The sequence below is a fragment of the Pempheris klunzingeri genome, chromosome 11, assembly GCF_042242105.1.
Source record: "Pempheris klunzingeri isolate RE-2024b chromosome 11, fPemKlu1.hap1, whole genome shotgun sequence".
Lineage (NCBI taxonomy): Eukaryota > Metazoa > Chordata > Actinopteri > Acropomatiformes > Pempheridae > Pempheris > Pempheris klunzingeri.
In genome coordinates this window covers 13,018,891-13,041,765 of record NC_092022.1, presented here as the reverse complement: position 1 = coordinate 13,041,765, position 22,875 = coordinate 13,018,891, and the positions used below count along the sequence as shown (strand labels likewise).

The window sequence follows — 22,875 nt, the reverse complement described above, 5'->3', positions numbered from 1 at the left end:
GCCCTTTTACAGGCGCTAAACAGTCAAATTGCATTTTTATTTACTGAATGACTGCACTAAGGTTTTGTACAGATTAAAGAAATTCAGTATTGTTGAAAGTGAGCATTTTGGGGTTTGTGCAATATGTATTTTAAGCCGTTATTGTTCACAGGCACAAAATATGGGAACATTACTGTTAAGCTGCAGTTGAACTCACTCTGCCTCTCTGTGTCCTCCTACCCAGATGGCCATGCTGCTGAAGCTCCAAGAGTCCGCCAATTACATTGAGTCGCCGGAGCGGGAAGGCTGTCTGGATCCCACTCTGCAGGCTACTCTTTGAGGATAACATGCGACTGTCAGTCAAGCTGTGGAGCTATAGACTCTTTATTGTGGCTGAAACAGAGGGTGCAGTCCCAATGAGACTTTAAAGACTCAATAATTAACTTTACTGTGTGCTCAGTGAGCAGCTGCAAAGGTTAATATAAAGGCTCTACGGAGAGAGAAAATGGACGAAGGGCTCTGCGCTGCCCTGCTATCTTTGGAAAGACAATTAAAATGCTTTCATAGGAAGCTGTGATGATCATGTCAGGGAAAGACACCGACTTGTCTGTTCTCTGCTCTCAATTTGTTCCAGATGAGTTGTTGAATCTGCAAGTGCATGGTAACCGGGTTAGTATGATGCAAAATATTACCTATAATCCTATTGATCAAGACCCATTCTTTTGTTTTCTCTTCTTTTCATTCTGTCATTTATTTTTATTTTTGACTCCCACAACTTTCACCACAACTATTGGTGCTTACTGTACTGGTTTTTCTTTGAAGGTGCATGCTTCATTTCTCAATGAAATTGACCTCACACATAACTCCGATTTCCTCAGAAGTACGATCATCATTCGACAACAGCTAAAAATGCACTTTATTTTCTACTTGTGGTAATTGGATTTTTGGAGACTGGGTCAGTGCCCATGTGTCAAACAGGGGGACTTAGCAGTTTGGCTAAATCATGCAGTTCATTAGTGTTTCCTCTAGATGGCAGGATCTACTTTTTCCTGCCTCACTGGTCTCTTGGTGAGCATTCTGACTTATCAAAGGTGCTCTGTATTCAGTATAACACACACTCTGCAACACAACTATGAAAATGGCCTTGATTGTTTTTTCTTTTCAGTTCAGCCAGTGTTTCATTCATGGGTCGGATATCAGAACTGTGAAGCTGCAAGAGTAACATGCATGGGTGAATAATGAAAGGCATAAAGAATTGGCTTTATGGTCGGTCTCTAAAGAAATCATCATCATCATCAGTGGACTCAGTAGGCACCAGTTTCCTCCAGTAATAAACTGATATCATAACCACAGAAACTGACATTGACCCAACTCCACATAATGCTATTGTAAACACAGAAAAAACAAAAACAAATGCTTGTCTATCTAGTCTGCCAAAACAGGCCTACCATTTATGGCTATGCTTGCGTATACTCTGTATTTAGATATCGGTTTTAAAACACAAAATGACCTTGTGATAGATGAGGATACAGCTTTGAAAATCTTGATTTTGTAGGATTTTATACTGAGTCATTGTCAACGATTGTCTGTATACAGAAACTACCACCTAACATACCATCATGGACAGTGGCAGACAGCGTACAGGTGTTTACACTCCTGTCGTCACTCTTCTGATCATTTCTCATTCATCGTCCCAGAGAGGAAAGTGGAGAACATCAGTAAAAAAAAACTGCCATCAAGTGATAAGAATCTGTACAAAAACCATTTCCTTCCTCGTTGCATTTGCTGTTTAAATCTCTGATGACATACCATTTTTCAAACTGCAGAAATCAGCTTCATTCTCACGCATTGTTTTAAGAGTTACTATAAGCGTATGGGCTGGGAGTTAAAAAGGGTAAAACATATTTTTAAGTGGCTTCCTCTGATTCCTTTCCCTCATTTGTTTGCACATAATATATGTTAGAGTATTAGATTACAGAGTATTTATTGCTCACATCCTTACTGTTCTTGTGATGAGGGAAGAAAGCAGAAAAAAGACATTTAAGAAAAGGAAAACTGTAAGTAGTAGAGATATTAAACCTCTCAGCCCTGTGCCCCCTTGACCCTGAAGTACCTCAAACTGCCATATTCTGTTCAGATGTTCCTCTACTTTCCAAACAGGGTGCTGGTGTAAAGTAGAGACACGATGCCTAAGTCTATCTGTGCCTGAAACACAATTTGGCCTAAAGCTGCTTTTGAGCTGTTTTAATCTACCACACGGAGGCCTCGGTTTAGAGGAAACATCATCACTTCCTCTCACCTACTCTGATGTCACTTTAATGTCGTCACCTTGATGCCCAGATTCGGGTGGAGAGTGGGTTATCAATGGTAGTCATGGTGATAAGCTGTTAAGATGATGTGTGTGTCGATAGGTAGGAATGTGTATCACGACTGGGCTGCTTGCGTGCAATTTTTACACCATGTAAGTGTAAAGGACTCGAGATCTTTAAGGAGTTTCCTGAGAGTTGGAAGCAGTGTAAGAACAGATATGAGCCTGGAGATGCATGTATCCCTGGTGTGTTTCCCAAAGTTTTGTTTCATTGGACCTACCACACTTAACCTTATCACGGGAGGGCTTTTTAATAACTGGATATCTTCCCCTTTTCATGTTGTTTTTAAGAGCAGACATTTCTTTTTCTTATGCAAATATTTGTAAAGCTTTCTTTCTCTTTTGTACATGGCATCACTATTGTAAACACTGTAAATAGTCAGTGCATCTGCGACAACAATCACTACGACGTGTAGAGATCTAAGAGAAGGCATGGCCCCTGTATGCAGAAAACAGAAGCCCTCGGTGGTTTTATTGTCTTCCTCCTGCAGGAAGGAGCACTTGGCTTACAAGCGTGGCTAATACTGGTTGTATGGCATGTCTCTATAACCACATCAAAAACCCATATGTCTAACATTGAGCAATGGACACAAATAAAGTCATGCCATTCTTCACATCACTTCCTGTCTCGGGTGTGCTTACACGAGAGCATCCACTAGAGGGTGCTAACAATCCTGATTAAATGTAATTTATTGAGCTGGTTGACCGTTTTATCTTATGTGGCGCTTTTTGTCTCGGAGAAATGTGTTAAATGTTGGCATTGTTCAAATTGTAGGTTTACTTCCTTGTGCTCGTGGAAAATCTGCGTTTATTATAACAATTTGCCCTCATCCTACCTGATTTATCCTGCCTGTTTAGTTACAACTCCTAACTGAGATGAGGATGTCCCTGAAGTGGTGAGGAGGGGGCAGGGGGGGTTATCAGAATGGGAATGGGTGGAGTTCCCTCCAAACCCACCAACCCTCACGCTATATATAAATTACCTAAGACCCTCCAGACCCCCTCATCCACAGGACTGGCCCCCTGTCTGTAAGCACCATGCCAGGCAAACCTGCGCCCATCAAGAAGTCCCCAGCAAAGACGGCTGCCGCGAAGGCACCTGAGCCCGCCCCGGAGCCCGAGCCCGAACCCGCTCCCGCTCCACCTGCGGAGGCTCCAGCTCCTGCTGAGGCACCGGCTGATGCAGCTCCTGCAGCCGAGGGAGAAGCAGCCCCAGCAGAAGACACCCCCGCTGCTGAAGGAAGCGCTCCAGGTACCTTTGGACTGAGGGGCACCTTAATAGCTGCAGAAACATCTTCCAAATGGGACGAAATGCTAAGATAACTGTACTAATCTTCTCCAGGTTAGGCTAGAGCAATCAAACAGAAAAACTATGAGAGGAAAACTTTCCACCCAATTAAAAAACAGATTTGAAAACTACTGATACTGCAATCAAAACATATATTTATATATTTATTGCAAGTAAAATAGATTTGTGATTTTAAAAAAGTGTGTATATATATATATATATATTAATGCAACTTTAAAAAATGTTGTTCCCAAACCCAAAAGTTTTCCTCTGCAAAACCAAACGATCAGTGCAGTGTCAATAACTTCTAACTCTCAAATCTATTCCAGTGTGGAAAGTCTTGCACGATCTGCTCAGTTTGCTTGCATAATGCAGACACACGCACAACCTCATAGCTGTCAGGTTTGAAGTAACCGACTTGCTGCGTTCAGAGCAGAGAAGTACACTGTGTTGTTAAACACAACAAAACTGAAATGAATCCTACTTTACTCTCATGGCTGCAGTTTGTGGTGCTCTTGAACATTGCATTGTACTTGCAGGTGTCAAATCATCAATCACATAGTGATTACTGATGACCATTTTATGGCCGTTCATTTCATTACATTTATATTAAACTAGCCATTGTTGGAGTCCCTGCATCATGAGGAAACTGTTCCTGTGAGAAATAGCAGAACAGGAAGCAGCACAAAATGTGTGGGACTTCCACGATGGTTAAATTACTGGAGCCAGCAGTGATATTTACATCACCTATCCAGTAATGGTGAACCCAGAGAGGAACCAACTACATGTCTACATGCAGTAGAAAGCGTTTCTCCTTTCTGTCACTCAAAGATCTTGTTCACCAGACCTTGGCTGGTTAAGTACGCCAATGGTGGATGAGGTGGAGTGACTGGTATCGTTTTGCCTGCTAACCCCAGCATGTAACCTCTAACTTCTGCTGATGCCACAGACGCAGTTGAAGGAGCCGATTCAACAACTCCTGCTGAGGGTAAACACACACCACAGGCGAGCCACATGATACATCGTGTGTGTGTTTGTGTCTCACTGTGCACCACAAAAGGCGTGCGTGTTTCTTGCTCATGATCTCATCTGTTTACTGGTATTTCTGTCTGTAAACTTCATCATGTGTACGTTTTTCGTCTTTGAACTGTGTGTCTTTTTAACCAACCCATGAGGTCTCTCTTTGTGAACATGTAATGATCTTCTGCTATGTGCAAAAATGTCTCCAAATTGTCTTCAGAAGTCCGTTTTTGGGTCATGAAATCATTACCGTCCTGCTGCTTGCTTCAGTGGAGTGTATCTCAATCAAATAAGCTTGAAACTGATTGATTCCCGCATGAGTAATGTCATAATGTAAGTCACTAATTGGCTTTTCTAATGGCATTTTAATGCTAGCTGATGCTCCAGCTGCGGAAGACGGCGCCGCTGCTCCTGCTGCTGATCCTCCCACAGATGGTAAACATAAAGCACTACACAGACACACGACTGCTGCTCAACGTCAGAATACACAGCAAACGACGAATGACTGCTTTGTGGAAAATTTCATCTGACAAGTGCTTCCCATCATGCTCTTCCCTCAGCTCTGAGGACTTAGGGATTCCTAACAAAACTTTGAACCTCTTGATATCTTTTCCAGTGAATGAAGGTTGAAATGTCACAACATAGAAAAGATGCTCTGGATATTTATCTGGTCCTCATGAAGCACTTTGAATTGCTTTGCTGTTGAAATGTGCCATACAAACAAACTTGTTTCTGAAAATGACTTTAACCTCCTGCTTGTTTGATGCTAGCTGCTCCAGCGGAAGCTGCCGTAGTTGAGGAGCCGCCAAAGGCCCCCACACCCCCACCTCCCGCAGGTAACAAGAACATTCGCTCTGCTGTTAGTTTGGTCCTGGTTTGAACACTCAGTCAAGGTCAATGACCGATGTTATGAAAGGGATACATTTCTCTTCTAAACCCAAAGATATTCAGCTTACTATCACGTTTGACAATGAGACACATCAAATCATCACGTTTTAGAGGCTGGAAAGTATTTGAGTATCTAAAGTGTTGCAGATGAATTTTTTTAGCAGTCAGCTAAATGATTAATCGAGTAATTGTTGCAGGTCGACCTCAGGTGATGAGTCATTATGGAAATCCGTGTGTAGAATTGCATATAAGTTAGCTGATTAAGTGATGTCACCTGGAGCTCTGTGATGGAAATTTAAAAACGGTATTCTCTAAATAATTCATCATTTTATTGAGATGATGATCTGCAGATTTATTTGATACTGAAAAAAAATAACAGTTGCAGCCCTATATGTTATCACATTGTAGGACATGGCTGATCGTTCCACTTTGTGAGTAATTTCAGCTCATCTTTACTGTTGTCACCCCTTAACTAATCAGAACTGTTTTAACCTCCCTCAGTCCCCACCAGCGCTCCTCTGGAAGTATCTGTGGAAGATGTGAACGACTCCAGCCTCACCATTAACTGGAAGACTCCAGAGACCATTGGGGACTCCGGCCTGGACGGATACACCGTCGAGTACTGCAAGGACGGAAGTTAGTCGGTGTATTGTGTGTGTGTGTGCATTTGTATGTTAGGCTGCACCTGTCTCTGGAGTGTCCAGGCCGTATACGGCAGGCAGCGTTCACAGGCTGTCACTGTATCTCCTGACACCACTTTTAGAAGCGCTTGTTTGCTCAGATGACAGCATGCCTTCTGAGATTTCACCATGAGGGCCAAAGTGCACTCCTTATGGGCAGGTTGTTTGTAAACGTGTGTCAACAAGCGATAAACCACTTAACATGTCTCATCAAAGGATGTTTTACACTTTTGAAATGGAAATGAAAAGTTCAGATGGAACATGTATATAAAAAGTTACAGGATCATCATGCTATCATGACGTGTATACTTCAGCGTGAGAATTGCACTATTACTAACACAAACCCCGGGTTTCCCTGCAGCAACAGACTGGGTTGTAGCTCAGGAGGAACTGACCCCAGTTAATCGTTTATGCATCAAGAATCTGACATCTGGAGACCTGCTGCATGTGCGTGTGGTTGCTGTAAACCCCGGTGGGCGCAGTGAACCTGGTACCCTTGCTGAGCCTGTGCCGATCCGTGAGATTGTTGGTGAGTAGCTGCCAGTGTCATTTCTCAAATAGACCACTTAGAGGTGTCTAGTTAAAGTGAAATTCCAAACAGCCCAAACTGCAAGTGTGTAAACTGTAAGCGTGTCCTTGTAGAAATCATTGTAGTTCTACAGTACAACATTATTACTACTTTGAAAAACAGCCAAGGAGCTACAGGAATCTCTTTAAAATGAGAAAGTCTGCAAAATGTCCAAAAATGGTGTTAGATTTCTCCACAAAATTCCAAACTTCAAATGTCAAACAAAATTTCCCAACAAAAGATACAGTTGAGTTTTTCACTAGTGTAAAGACAAGTTTTTAAAAATTCTGTCACCAAACTCTTCATCCAGAGCTTACTGTTAGTTGTAACTCATGCCCTTAAAGTGCTCATGTTGCAACCATGTAGCATTAACTAGCAGGGCTTCAAATGGACTGCACAGATGTACGCTCATAAATCCCACAAGTGCTGACAAGACCTTTCATGAGCTGCAAATCAAGCTTTCACTTGTACACACATCTTCAACCTTCACTGCGGGTTTGACAAAAAAGACAATCAGAAGGCCTCTCACAAAGCTTCTACTTGTTTTTTTTCTTTTGTTAAATGAAAAGCAACAGTTGATGGACCTTTGTTTCTTGCTGGCAAACCTCTGCAGCATAATTGATTGCAGTTAAACCGATGGCAAAGAACTGAAACAACATATTTAGGACATGGGGACATACAACACGAAAAACACTGGACCCATCCCAGAATGAAAAGTCCCTCCTCTAACGGTATAAATAATCTGTCTCGCACCATTTAGTCCCAAACACTGGCACTGCAGTGGTTCACTGTCTGGCTCTGAAATGGCTGCTGCTGCTGCTGCATCAGTCTTCAAGATGACTCAAAAGAAACACGAAAAAGGTTCGGCTAAAGAGCCATCTGGCAGCCATATTTTTAACAAACTTCAACCCTTTGAGTGTCACCTCACTGTAAATTTGTGGCAGTGGCTCTCAAGCTGTCCTGTTTGCTGGCACAGGTGTCACTTAATCACATCGCAATGAATAAACGGTACTTGATATGACAAGTTCTTAGCTTTTACATTTTTATTTTCCATGTTAGCGATGGGATGGCAGTGTTGTTCTGCTGGTCCACCACTCTAGTTCAGACTGAAATATCTCTGCAAATATAAAATTAATTGCCATGAGGTTTGGTACACACATCCATGTCCCCCTCAGGGTTAATTGTAATAGTGGAATAGTAATCTTGTGCTTGTCATTGCGGTCATTTTCTCTCACTAAATATCAGCAAGTGCAGCAAATGGCAGCAAAATACACATGGATACTCAATTCCTGTCACCTCGCTAAGTAATTCCAAAAAACACATGAACTTAAGTCCCTAAAGTGGCTCTTTCAACCTCCTCTTTTTGGTATAAACTGGAGTTGGTTTTGTTCCTCACATGTGAATTTCCATCAGCCCTCACACTGAGTCACACCAACATAGTGAAGACATGAGCTGACATGCCCCAGTTATCCTTTTTCAGAAGGACGGCTCACTGCCTCAGATCATATGTCCATGTTGGGGTTAAAACTGCTGCTAACAAATAGTAAACTTTAGTGGAGAACTGCCGTTATGCAACCAGAACCACTGGTCAACTGAGGAGAGCGAAACATGAGCTTAATTGACGGATTCTGGATGGCTTGTTGAAAGTAAATTCAGCTGTCAATCACAGGCTGTCCTGACCAGACACCAATCAACATGTACAAGCCTCTGATAAAGACACACTGTCCTACATATGCTGAAAGCCCCCCACAATGACACTTGATCCAGAGACAAAGACAGATTATAGATTGTTTGCTGTGGACTTGGTGGCTGCTGGATGCTGTAATGCCAGCAACACTTCTGGGCATTGCTGGGAAGTGTGCTGATTAGCAGGGATTAGTGTTTGAGCCAATTCTGGAGGCAGACCTGATCCTCGTGGGGAGTGATGGTTCCAGGAGCCCAGATCCCAGCCTGTGCAGAAATGTTACGGTGACAAATGTTAGGGCGAGGAGGATGAGGCTGAGAAAATGTGACAGCTATAAGAAGATGGATGGGGGAGTGAGATAGGGGGACATTTTGAGTGGAGTGTGGAGAAACAGAAGCTGCAGCAGGGTGAGGTAGATGATGGAGGACAGCAGCTTGGTTGTTTCATGTATCCTGTAAGTCCAGAGAGCTTTTCAGACATTTGCTGCTTATGCAGAAACATGTGAGGGATGCTGTTCCTGATACTTAGCACCCGGGCCTGAATAAAACTATCCAGCTAAGTAATATCTCACAAAGTCCCAACCACAGTGAAACTTCATCCGTGTTATCTTATTCACAGCTAGAGCACACAAGTAACTGATTCGGGTGTCTACAGTTTTCAGTTGGTTGGACTTCAGTGTTTCTACATGTGATGTTTGACCACTCCAATCAGTTGAAAGTGTTGACATCTTCCTGCTGCTTCTTTGTGCATGACATGAGGGAACACGTGTTGGAGTTCATCCAAGTGTCTCATCACCGAAGCTATTTTAAGAGCTGCTTGATGCAGGGTCTTCCTCTTTTGCCCGTCTCTCCCCAGATACTGTACACTCTCACTCACAGAAACTCTCTTTCTGATCTTAATAACACACACACACACACACACACACACACACACACACACACACACATGGTGGACTCCTGAATGTTATTATGTTTCGTGACTAAATGTCAAAAATGGTTTCTTTGAAGTATCATTGGAAACCCTGGTATCAGTTTATTTATCAAAAGATCTAATTGGATAAATAAGAAGAGGTTTACTTTGTTTTGTTTTTCTGCATGTGGTATCTATTTGTCTGTTCCTTATGCGCATGTTTATGTTTAAGTAAATTGAAAAATCAATTTTAAAAAAGTCAATTTCAATACTTAATCTTACAATTATCTTTTTTATCAGCAATTGGTGGTTGATCACATTTTAAAACGTGTGCTTGAAAAATGACAAACGATAATCGATAAAGTTATCCCAGTAGTTGCAGATTAATTTTCTGTCAGTCGACTAATCGTGACTAGTGCAGTTCTAAATCGCACATCATAATCATCCTCTCTAAAATACCAAAGTACCAAAGAACTAGGGTTGTCAATCAATTAAAAAAGATTTAATTACTTGCACAATCGGCTTTATTTGAGTGAGAATAATCGTGACAAGACTGAAGCATGTAATAATGGATTTTAAATGTAAAATCACAGAATTAATCTTGATGATACTATATTTAAAAGTCATTCAAAGTGAGGTTGAAAACCATCAAGACCATTAGAATTAGACATCAGCTTAGAGGACAATCATAGTTAATATGCACTAAAACACAGCAGCTCCATAGAATATAGCATCTAATGTATAAAGACAGACGGAGACAAACCTGTGTGGATCTGAATTTTTTTTTCACACAAACTTTTCAAATTAATTACAGAATTGACATGTTGCTTTTGACCGCACTAAAAAGAGAATATTTATATCAGCAAGTTTACAATCAAAACTATTAAAATTGTTGTTATAAATTTGTTTGGGATAAGTTTGGATTGTTGTAAAACAACTTGGTGGTTAATTTTAACTCTGTCAGACATGTTCTCTTGTCAGTTTTGTCTAGCAGTGGGTCTATTTAGGTCCTGTTGGCATGTCTTGTTGAGCATACATGACCCCACTTTGAAGACACACACACTCACACACACAGAGGAAGTGTGCTTGACACAGTATGTACAGTGGTAGCTGGTAATGTTAGCTAATGTTGTCAGGTAGATGATTTACTCCAAGTGATGTCACGTAATCCAAATTTACCAGCATATGCAACCGATCATTTAGTCAGAACAGAAAACAGATGATGGGTGAGATAGAAAATGAACATGACTGACTTCACGTCTTATTTTTCAGACCGCCCCAAGATTCGCCTGCCCCGCGCCCTCAGATCTCGCTATGTCAAGCAGGTCGGAGAGCAGATCAACCTGGTCATCCCCTTTCTTGTGAGCCAGCTCATACACGCATCATCCGTACAGCCCAAGTGTAACACATACAGTTGGCACAGAAAACATTGCAGACATTACGCTTTGCCTTGCATCCTCCCATCTCATATTGCTCTTGTATGTCACTCCTCAGGGGAAGCCCAAACCTGTGGTGTCCTGGCTTAAGGATGGTCAGCCTTTGGACACAAAGAGGGTCAACATCAGGAACAGCGACAAGGACAGCATCATGTTTATCCGCACTGGTCAGAGGGAGGACTCTGGTGTTTACGAGATGACTGTTAAAGTGGACAGCTTTGAAGACAAAACCACCCTCACCCTTCAGATTGTGGGTGAGTGGCACCTGCATGTATGCACGTGTGCCTGCGACATGTGAATGTTGATTTATTTCAGACCTCCCTGTTGAATCTTCTCAGCTGTTTGTGCAGCTGACTTGTTGGTTCTGAGATTGCATGCGACAGAAATTCAAAGCACTAGCCAGCTTACATCACACCTCTAACAATGATGTCCTTCGACCCCGGAGTGATTGACCCCACTGTCAGCTGCTGCTGTTAAAATGTGTGACCTGACATTACGATGCACTAGCATACAAATATATGGTTCACTTTTGATCTAACATGCTTGGGTCCAGACACCTTTCATGCTTTGAGGAACACACTGGTTGATTGTAATCCCTTTATAAATACTTAAGTTAATGTGCTCCCTCAGAGCTGCCGGGCCCTCCTGCCAGTGTGAAGCTTGTGGACGCCTGGGGCTTCAACGCTGCTCTGGAGTGGACCCTTCCCAAGGATAATGGCAACACAGAGATCACTGGATACATCATCCAGAAGGCTGACAGGAAGACCGGGGTATGGCAGATGTTCACATACAAACACAACAGGCCAATCACATTGTCAGACTGTTTGAAGTTGCAGACTTAAGACAGATTAATGGGAGTTAACGGGAGTCCTGCTGTAGATAGCTATGGCATAGGTTTTGATTTATAGTTCAGTGTCTGATTTGTCCCATTGATGCTGATAGCACCGCTGCAACACTAGATGGATGTATCGCACATGATTAGGCCTGTCATGCTTTAGTTATATTCCACTTCGTAACTGTGTTTACAGTTTTCACTTGGTAACAAAAGTGGGAAGAATTATCTTCTTTCATCCATCTATGGCGTAGCCTCGCAGTTTAAGAGCATAGCCACTGTAGGTGCGAGGCAACCCCTAAATGTAGATGTAGATGCTTTACATTTACACAGTATAAGTATAATGTATAAGTGAAATTAAAAAATTTTTTTTTAATCTGCAACCAAGGAGGGCAATTTTTGATATCATATTTGTTTATCAGTGGCGCTTAGAGTCACTTCATGGAAGTAATTTACCTACATATACAAACTGTGTGTGAGTCTAGACTTGGATGTGGATGTGCCTTCAACTGAACATAGTATTTCCACATAATGTATTTATTTAGGTGTGCACAGGACAGCTCCTTCCCTCCCTGTTTTCTCCTACTTTCAATATGGCTAAAAATGTCTCTAATCAATAGGTCTGATTGCTGTATCTGTTTCCTCTGGGGTTTACTTAACAGTCAGTCAGAACACTAATAGGTAAAGTTGCTCTGATCAGGACTCTGATCACTGATCGCCTGAAGCAGTATCTGATACAGAACACTGATCATGTTCACCAAACTGTTCATTTATTCGCAGGCAGCATGTGCAACATACTCCACTCTCCCTCTTAGAGACAACGTAAACTACAGCAGCCTGTGCTGGGTTATTGGGAACAGCTGAGAGCTCAACAACTTTCCCCTCACAACACACTAAGACAGAACTTTAAATTATAGATCCCGAGGCAATGGAAATTAAATCCATCAAACCAGAGTTGTTCTGCGTCATCTGATCAGCACTTCTGATCGCCCTTTATAGAGACCAGACCAGATTAAAACTATTTAGAATGAATATTTGAATATAATTGATCAAAGTGCCACTTACTAATAGGTCATTTTATAGTTGTGACTCATGAATCTGAAAGAGATCTGGCAGAAATGTAAGAGGATACCGCTGCCAGGGAGCACTGACAATAATTAACAAAACCTCTAACGGCCCAGGACATTTGCAGGTGAGGACATACATACTGTATTACACTCCATCTCTCTCTGACTGTGTTTTATACATGCTTGTGCAAAAAGAAAGTTAAAAGTGAAGGAAGTGAGGCAGAGAGGATCAGGAGAATTGATTAGGTAGCGGTAGATCACACTGGCTGTAAAATCTGTAAATCTAACTGCCAACCTGAAGATATTGATGAGATGATTGATAGCTCACTGGTGATGATCAATCCAACGAGGACACATCACAGCACAGTTTTTTTTTTTTATCGGTGCTGTGCTAAACTGGCTGTCTGTTGTGTCTCCACCTGCAGGAGTGGTTCACGGTGCTGGACAACTACCACAGGCTGACTGCCACCATCTCAGACCTCATTATGGGCAACTCGTACGGCTTCAGAGTGTTCGCACAGAACCAAGTGGGCGTCAGTGAGAAGAGCGCTGTCACCAAGGAGGTGGCCACCATCCAGAAGACAGGTGACCTTCTTGATTCATTCTTTAATTCGTCTGTGGTCAATTTGTTTATATGATTAAGAGCTTAGTGGCAGGGCTGCAGTACAAGTAGGTACTTACACTTTGATGAGCTGCAGTAAGTCTATGGGAGTCTTGAGTGTGTGTGTGTGTGTGTGTGTGTGTATTAATAAAGAAGACTTGAGGAGAGAAAATGGCCTTGGCACTGCTTTAATCATAAGTGGGTAGCACTCTTGGCCAGCGCTCAGCTACTACTGAAATAAATTTCAGAGGCTCTGACAACGTTAAGACAGCTGGCAGAGCAAATGTTTCTCTTGTGTGTCACTTGGTGTGTGTGTGGGGGGGGGGGCATGTTCCTATGTGTGTTAAATATTTACCTGTGTCTGCATTCCTGCAAAGAAAATCATTTAGTTATATGGGACAGCACGCTAATTTTTTTTTCCTCTCTGTAATGATCTAAAGGCTGCTACAATATTTCTCCAGCGAGTAGTGCTCGGTGTCTGTGCTCTGGACCTCCAAAATGTTGATCATAGGAAAATTATACCATGTAGCAACACAACAGTATTGCTGCATTTGTTGTAAGTTGTATTTAGGATGTGCTGCACATCAAGCTGCCAGTATATTCTGTCAGACGTGCTTGTTGGATATTTTAATAACTTTGGAAACCCTGTTGTCCAACACTTGATCGGGGGCTGCGGTCAGACAGCATGTCGGTTTGAATTGTTCTGGTCGTCTCTTACTCCTGCCAGCTGTTGATGTGTCTGACTTGTCAGCCTGTGGAAAGATGAACTTTGAGCTTTTTGCTTGGATAATACTTGAAGCTAGATGAAGAAACTGGAAGAGTATAATGACATTTATTGAGCCTAACTACACAAATGATGATGAGACCCCATCAGTGGTACTGATATCACTTTAAATGTACTTTAAAGGTATTGTAATTTCACATACATCACCAGTGAGATCTTTACCTTGTCCCGTGCGTTTACAGGTATTGTCTACAAGCCTCCCGAGTACCAGGAGCACAACTTCAGTGAGGCGCCGAAGTTCACCACCCCCCTCAGTGACCGCGCTGCCACCGTGGGATATACCACCAAGCTGCTGTGTTCTGTTCGTGGAAGCCCCAAGGTCAGACAGACACTAATGTAGTATCCCATCTTATCTGTGTATCTCACTCATCACTAAAGCTAGCAGCTAGTATTTAAACCTGTGACTGTTTCATGCTGAAATAACATAGCAAGGAGGAGCTGGGGAAACATCTGGAAGAGAGTTATGCCTTGTTGTGATTTTGGATAGATTTCATACTGTAGGAAAAGGAATTCTATTTTCCTGATACAGCATTTATATTTCATAACTGTTTTGTTCTTATGTTCCTTCGATAAATCATTTGAGTGTGTGGAATATAGCTTCAAATGAGGTATTAATGTCACAGCTATAAAGATCGACTGTAGAACTGGGACAGGGCTTAACACTGGTATGTCTGTGCAAAGTTTCAATATGTCTCTCGCTGTTCTTGGCGGCTGTCGCTCTGGTTAAACATATCTTTACAGTTGTCTGGCTGACCCAGGCGGCTTAGGTAGCAGGCCATGGTGGAAATGCAGGTGATTATACGCCCTAGCTGTCCTTGGCTTCTCACCAAGGACAGCAGTGGTTGGACAGGCTGCACATGCCGGCGTGGTTGAGACAAACCAAATGGGGACTGATGTGGGACTGCTCTTCAGCATGCTTGATTGTCCATGAACACAAGACGTTCGAGTGGGTACCTCTGTTTAAGAATAAGGATCCAGTGGCTGATCCACACCCTGAGCCTGAAGTTAGGACCCACTGTGTCTAAATGAGTCTTGCGCTCCTGTCCCTGTGGACCAGCAGGCTTGAGTTCAGCAATGACAGTCGGAGCAGCTGTGTGAAAACATATCCACCGATCTGTAGGGGACCATGGAGGGAGAAGCATCGAATAGCTCTTTCATACAGGACACTCACATACCCTGAATGTGTACTTAACCCATGTTTGACCCCACACATATGAAACTGCTGTCACAGGTTAATCCCTCACTGTCACCATTCACGGTTGACTAGTTCCTCACAAAATGAAATTTAAACCCCCACTCTCTCCATCTTGCTTTTTACCCCTCTCTCTTTATATAACTTTTATGAATCAAATTATTTCACATTTGGGCTCTAAGTGTGTTATAGCATGTGCTTATTGAGACACTTCCTGTCCTCTGCCCAGTTCAGAGCCCATTAAGAACTGCTGAGGATGTTCAGCAGAAAGGCACATATTGTGATAAGTTATCCTGCAGTCTGTGATAAAGAGCTGTCACATACAGAGGCAGAGACGACATGGGGAGCTGAGAGGGCGAAGGGAGAGAGGATAGATAAGCATGCACTTAGAAGACACAATGATAAGCATAGCCTGTTGTCCTGTCATGGCTAAGTGGAAATCCTGCTGTATCACAGAAGGTACTATTTTTGCCACCTGTCCAGACTGCAGCGCCGTTATCAGTGTGACTGACATCCACACACACGGATGCCCAAAGATAAATGATGGGACAGGACAGAGAGAGAGAGGAATATGAAATGATAAGAGCACGAGGGACGATGAATGGATTTACATTGTATCTCTTTCTCTGTATCTCTGTCAGTTATCTCTTTCAATTAAATAAGATGAAGGTCTAACTGGTATTTTACTGGGACACAATGAGGCTGTTTGCTGGACTGCACTGGTGTGACATCCTGGTGACTCAGTGGGAGGACAGGCGTGGTAGAGGATGTGTCCAGCGGTGTATTGGGCTCTCTGTGCCAAGAATGAGTGCGTCTCATGAGGTCTGCAGCCCATCTGCTCTGAGCAGGTCAACAGCTCAGTGCAATTTTGGTCCATAATATTTTTGGTCACTTTTTTTTTTTCTTTTCTTTTTTTTTTTATGTTTTGCTCGTCTTTACATTATTATTCAATAGTTTTCAACTAGTTGATTTTGATGACTAATAAAATCGCTCACAATCAATTTAAGAAGATTCAAAATGGTGGACCGATTAGCCGACAGACCAGCATCGCTATCCACAGAGAAGCGCTGCAATCAAAAACTATAAATCATCATGCATTTGTGGGCTTACCCCTGATGCCATGCACTGATCCAAACTATAATAAAAGCTTTTTGGAGTAATACATCCAACTGTCCCACAAATGTAAAACCTACAGGTCGACCAGTAGGCTGCCCCTCCACATCCTGGTTCATGCGTACAAATGTCAAACTACAAAAAAATTAAACAATATCAAAGCCAATTAATTGAGCCCTAGTGAATTCACTTATAATAATCATTTTGTGTAATTCAGTTCAATTGATATTTATATGTGAATCTTAAAATCAATTTACTGTAGTTGCCTTATCATAGAGTAACCTACATACACAAAATGTTTGACCTTCTTCACCTTCTAAACTCACACGTCAGTTGCCAAAATAGTGAAACGTCTATTTTGAAAGCTTGTCGTAAGCAGCAAAGCAGAACTAAATGTGTTTCACTCATCAGTGAGGAATGGTTGAACAAATCGCTCTGAAATGCATCAGCTGAGGTGAAATCCAATAACTAGAGTCACCTTGCATGAAGCTGGTGGGTGAAATCAATGCAGGCAGAGTGTCACTGAAACCCAAAGCAGCACACATACCTGAAGAAGTCAGAAAACACTTATGTTACTCCTGTTCTACCCGCCTGTCAACTCGGCACAGACTGTTTGAGCTCAACTGAGCTAAACTAGCAATCAATCTCACATAACCAGATCCACGCTTGATTTTAACGATGTGCCAGTGCAAGAGAAATGTCTGGCGGAAACCATTACCGTTCTGGTGCAGGCGTAACAAACACTCTGGCTTGTTTGTATTTCTTTAAACCAATCACAATCATCTTTGGCAGCACCAAAATCCAATTGTGGTGCCCTTGCAAAATAGTGTTTTGTTGAGAAATGTGCACATAGGGAAGCGAACTTTGACATTAAAATGGCTAAATCCCCACAAAAGACGACACCACATCAAACAGTGAAACACTGTGTGGCCTGTGTGGCCTGTGTGATACAATTCACCTGTCAAAAAGACATAAGATACAACATATTTTAATCTAATTTTGCTCTGGAGGAGTTCACTGGACTCATTAAAACCACGGAGGATTTAATAGCTGTATGTAGCTCTCGTCGAACGTTATCACAGAGGGTCGTGTGAAGTGGAACAGATTGGTACATTAGTCAAGTCAATATTAGTGGCATCAACAGCGCAGATAAAAAGAAGTAAACACTGTCTACAACAAAGTCGTTAAATTAGTTGTTTTTTTTAAATACCAGACTTTTGTTAAGTGCTAAAACACTTGAATGATAATTGACGAAGTTCTGATTAAATTAGCCGTGTAATATTTTATTTCTTTTGTCTGATACACTGGAAAGTGACCATAAAACTCACCCTCGGCCACTGCTGATGTTTTCAACAATCAGTTGACAATATATTTTCAGCACGAGCTGAGAGGAAATTTTTGGATTTAGTTGTGGCCCTGGCCACTATAACCAAACAGAGAAGGCATCTATTGATTATACTATAGATGGTTAAGTGAGGTTATGAATTTCTCCCCTTCTCCTTTCAGCCTAAGATCGAGTGGTTGAAGAATCAGATGATCATTGGTGACGACCCAAAGTATCGTCAAATCTCCAACCAGGGCATTTGTTCCCTCGAGATCCGTAAACCCTGCAGCTTCGATGGCGGTGTGTACACCTGCAGAGCCAAGAACGCCGAGGGAGAGGCCACTGTGTCCTGCAAGCTGGAGGTCAAACGTACGTATCTGCAAACAATGAATAGGTAACTAAAATCAGGTGGTTAGCTTAGCTCAGCATAAGGAAACAGTCAGTCAGAGCCGTGCTCTGTCCAAAGGGCCAGGTTGGCTGTTTCTCTTAAGGTAAAATCATCTAACCATCTCTACTCCACCGGTACAGCTGAGGGGCCCAGCAACTGCGGTCATACTACTATGTTGTTGCTCTCCACAGCAGCATCAGCTGCCCCCCTGTAATTTTACATACTATTAATACTTGTTACATGTTGTCACACTGTTATTTCTACTTTCTTCAACCTTATTTTGGTGACCTTGAGCCTGAACTTTAATTGAATAGAGACATATTTACCAGAAATGTATGCCCTTTTACTTTTAGAAAAGTGAAGGTTATGAATTTCTTAACAGTTAAATAATTTACATTCTTTACTGAGAACGTATACTTTATTGACTAATAGCTTCAGGTATCAGTTATATCAACTAGAATACAGATTTTTTTTTTGTTGCGGTATTGGTCTTGAATTGCATTCATTAAAAAAGGCCAAAAAAATCTTACAAGACAACAAACAAGAAACATTTTTTGTTCTTTTCCTAACAGAGATTATTGTTCCAGAGGTTGATAAGGAGAAGGGCAAATAAACCAACACCCAAACCTCCAGAGGTAAGAAACAGAGTGAAACATCCATTTCTGTCCAATAGAGACTCATCGAGTGTTAAAGAATACATATAATTCCTCATAAATATGATATCCTTTTAATTAGGTGTTACTACCAACGCTTCTCACTACTGCTTTCACACATAAACCCTGTGTATTAGATGGTGACACAGTTAGCAGACTGATAACTCTCCCATGCCTGATGACCAGCCATGAATTGCAGTGTTCTTAAACTCATAGTATCAAATTAAAACCAGTAACTAATTTGTCCTTGCCCTCTTCTTTCCGTCTCATCTGTGTCACCCCACCCGTGCTCCCTCCTCTTCTGTACATCTTGTACGTTGCAAGCCCTGCTTTTGGATGTGGTAATGTGACAAAGATTGTCAGTCAAATAGAAATACCAAATTTGATGTTTTTACAGCTTTAGCATCTCTATTTATACCCTTACTGTTAGGTGGCCATGCTCTGGTTTTGGTATAGGCACTTCCCTTTGAGCTTTTAAATACTTGAGTGGTGTAGCCTTTCACGGAGTGCCGGGAGGCTTTGCTCACAGTGTCATTTCAACTGCTGACAAGAGAAGCATGAAGTGGTCAGAGTGGGTGGCAAGATGACAGAGTTTTTTTTTTTTAAAGGACAAAATCCAAAAAAAAGATTTAAGCAAAAAAAGACATTTGAGTGGAGGAGAATGATGAGACAGATGACGGAACATGTTGGTGAAGGGGAGCACAAGAAGGCTGAAGGTTGTAAGAGTTAAGGAGTGAAGGAAAATGGTTTTATCTTACTGTAAAGGACATAACGCTGCTTCTTTTTACAGCACTGTGAAACACTATCGCTCTCCATGCCTGCTGCACAACATGTGAGCAAACAGCCAATAACATTTTTTAATGCATTGCTTTAGATGGCGGTGCCCTCATAGATCTCCTCTCCTCTGCCCTCTTTGCTTACTGACCAGATTTAACATAAATTCTTGGCTACATTAAAATGCACATTAATTAAGTGAAAGCAATAAGTTAAATAGCACATTTATAAGTGCTGCTTTTAGTAAGATTAATACACGACTACACTGTGCATGCAATTTGCTCATTATTTACACCTCTACCTTGCCCCATCACATTTATATGCAGTTATTCTCGGTAAATGCGTAATCTAAAAGAAACTTGTCCAGTTATGAGAAAAATTAAGTCTTTTTTTGTGGTACCTGTGAACCTAGGATGGCAGTACAGGCTCTTTAGCTGTTTTTATTACATGTGAGTTTAAACTTTTGTTCAATTATATTACATTAAGTTTATAATTGGTCTTTTGTTTCATTCCATATACATGTTGAAAATTCTTTAAAAACTTAAGAAACTAAAAGAATCTGTTGGTGTAACAGGATTATATTTAAATCAGGCAGCTGTTTACATGAACATTTCAGAGACTGCACTGCTTCAAAAAGTGAGGAAAAATCAGGTTTTTAAAGAATATGGCAATAATCAATTTTCATCTTATTGGAAACAAATCCCATGAACAGGCCAAAACCAGCTGTGTGTTTGTCTCTCAATGCTTTCTGACTTAACCAACCTGTCTGTGCCTCTCAGCAAGGGTCAGCAATAAATACTATCAGTTTTAAAGAAGGTTAATTACCTACAACAGCTGTTGTTTTTAGCAGACATTTTTCATAAGTAAATAGTGTATTTATGTGGGACTAATAGAGTGACAAATATTCACAGCAGCAAGACTGTGTATGTGGAACTGACTCACAATAAACTACATTGCGTGTGTTGATTGGAATGAAGAAACATGTCACCCTTAGGTGTCACAATGGAACACACAAATACCTGTTATTTAATTAGTAAATTATTAGTTTTAGTTTTGCCGTGAGACAAATGCACGTAACCACACTCTACTACTCACACCATACCCTCAGACCGTCTTTTTATCCAGTTGACATCAGTTATAGTTTCGCAACAGCAATGAAAAAGCAACTCAAAGTGACCACTAGTGGTCAAATAATTCTCCCAGCTCGCATTTGATTTTGTCATGGGAAACCTATGATCCCTGCAAAACAGAAAATGTCTTGCGTCTCTCGCTCAGGTGTACTTTGAGGACAATTCCAAAGTCATTTACTTAACCTTGAATACAGAGTCTCAGTTCCTTTTCTTAGTTGTTTGACATTAGTTCATAAACTGGATGCAGTTATGCTACATGCACACCACAAAGTTGACCTTCACTGTGGTCAGGGACACGTATGTTCTCACTATACTGCAAAATTGGGTCACATGCCTCCCTGACGACCCCTCAATGTGGCTTGAGTGATCAGATCCTAATACATCCTCAATATGTTTGGATGCATTCACACCTGTATTTACAGCTGTCCACTAGTGATCAGATTACCAACGGCGCGTTTTCATGCCAAGTGTAAACTGCACCCTACAGATGACGTGATCATACTTGTGAGTCTGCACAGTGGGTTGGGATACGGTCCTATAAGGTAAGGCCATACATGGGTGGGCCCCTCAAGGGGAAAGCAAGGGATTAGGCAGGGAGCGCCTTTGGGTGGGGGGGTGGGGGGGGTAGGGTTGATGTCAGTGCAGCCCTCCACAGCTTCTAAAAATGACTCCAGATGATCTGACACACAGCCAAACTCTTCACATTACCATGAGTCAACAGGCAGATTGGAGTGCTGTGAGAAGAAGGGAGAATGGGCCAAGAGGGCAGAAACTGAGCAAGATAATCCTTGATGGAAAATACACAGTGGATCTCTCTCTCTCTCTCTCTCTCTCTCTCTCTCTCTCTCTCTCTCTCTCTCTCTCTCTGGCTTACACACACACACACACACACAAAAACGGCTGCACATACACACACACGCACACAAAACTCTCCAACAAATCCACACACACTTTCTCCCAGAACATTCCTGGCTGAGGTGATTATTAACACCTCATGACCCCATTTAACCCTCTTCCTGCTCTAATTATCTTCTCACCAGTGCCTTTTAAGGACCAGCAGAAGCCCAGGTCTTATGTTTTAAGGTGAGTTTATTTGTGTGTGTGTGTGTGTGTGTGTGTGTGTGTGTGTGTGTGTGTGTGTGTGTGTGTGTGTGCCCGCATGCAATAAATCCCTCTAACCCTTTCTGTATGTCTCTCTCTTATCTCGTCCAGAGAGCTTGAGGAGGTGAAAGAAAAAGTCATGGCTGGCTGTGCAGCAGTGTGTACATAATGAAGAAAGGGACAAAAACAACATACCAACATCTCCATATATCCATTTCCACCTGTACCTCCAGTCACCCACCCACACATCCCACCCACTCCTTCCAGTATGCATGGAAGACACGCCCAACCTGTCCCAGTTTGCCAAATGTTGTGTTATTTTAGATAATGACATGTATGTAAAACTATGTTTACCATGTTTTTTTTCGTCCGTCCATGTGCTGTGTATGTACTACAAAATATATATATGTGCTACTAAATAAAACAGTGAATCCTTGGACATGCTATTGCAATGACTGTATGGACGTGTAATAAAAATTGTATTTTATTATATATTATGTGGATTTCTGCACAAATCTGGAGATACTGTATGATGCATACAATAAAATGCTACACATAGTTTTAGGCTGGATACAATGTTTTTAGTTAAAGAGAATTTAGACAACTTAAGATGCAATTTTTCTTTCTATATATTTTAAAATAAAAACAGCTTTAGTATAATATATATATATATATATATATATATATATATACACTTGCTAAGTTTTAGTGCGCAAAAAGAATTTGGTTCATTCAGTAACACTAGATGGATTTGTATGTTAACACAACAAGTAACAATAACTTTTCCAAAAATACCAATTTGTTTAAAACAGAAAATTTGATGTGCTTAGTCAGAAATACAGTATACAGCTTTCCCAGGGTCAGAGACATGACTGACAGCATGATTCTTTGTGTTATACTGACATCTTATGGTGAGACAAAACTACTGATGGAAAAACAGACTCGTCACATCCTGACACACATCTTGGCGATAGAGGAAGTCATACTCTTTACCACAGAGGGTATGTCGTCTTCAGCTCTTTCTGTCTCCTGATTTAACCACTCTTAATGGCAAGAAGACATGGTGGGTGAAGATTGAAAATTATGTATAAACATT

General features: G+C 41.5%; 2 protein-coding genes across 2 annotated transcripts in view; both read left to right on the top strand.

The window, feature by feature from the left end:
- The window catches only part of nav1a (neuron navigator 1a), a 64,914-nt gene extending 61,948 nt beyond the window's left edge, over nucleotides 1-2,966 (top strand). The window contains exon 29 of the mRNA XM_070838804.1: nucleotides 224-2,966. Within this exon, the coding sequence (XP_070694905.1) occupies nucleotides 224-319 (96 nt within the window). The 3' untranslated portion in view covers nucleotides 320-2,966. The remainder of the gene's footprint in view (nucleotides 1-223) is intronic.
- A 405-nt stretch (nucleotides 2,967-3,371) lies between these two features.
- mybpha (myosin binding protein Ha) lies at nucleotides 3,372-22,271 on the top strand. Its single transcript, XM_070838805.1, has 13 exons — nucleotides 3,372-3,599; nucleotides 5,426-5,491; nucleotides 6,045-6,179; nucleotides 6,585-6,752; nucleotides 10,657-10,745; nucleotides 10,879-11,074; nucleotides 11,451-11,590; nucleotides 13,145-13,304; nucleotides 14,287-14,423; nucleotides 17,916-18,102; nucleotides 18,694-18,756; nucleotides 21,719-21,761; nucleotides 21,891-22,271. The coding sequence occupies exons 1-11, from the start codon at nucleotides 3,386-3,388 to the stop codon at nucleotides 18,732-18,734; spliced, it is 1,533 nt and encodes a 510-aa protein (XP_070694906.1). The 5' UTR covers nucleotides 3,372-3,385; the 3' UTR covers nucleotides 18,735-18,756; nucleotides 21,719-21,761; nucleotides 21,891-22,271.
- Nucleotides 22,272-22,875: the final 604 nt, after the last annotated feature.

What these genes read in the sequence shown, in the direction of transcription:
- mybpha (XM_070838805.1), top strand. Translation starts at nt 3,386, where the DNA reads ATGCCAGGCAAACCTGCGCCCATCAAGAAGTCCCCAGCAAAGACGGCT. An exon ending in CGAGTACTGCAAGGACGGAA is followed by an intron (nt 6,180 to 6,584) that starts GTTAGTCGGTGT and finishes GTTTCCCTGCAG; the next exon opens with CAACAGACTGGGTTGTAGCT. An exon ending in AGGCTGACAGGAAGACCGGG is followed by an intron (nt 11,591 to 13,144) that starts GTATGGCAGATG and finishes CTCCACCTGCAG; the next exon opens with GAGTGGTTCACGGTGCTGGA.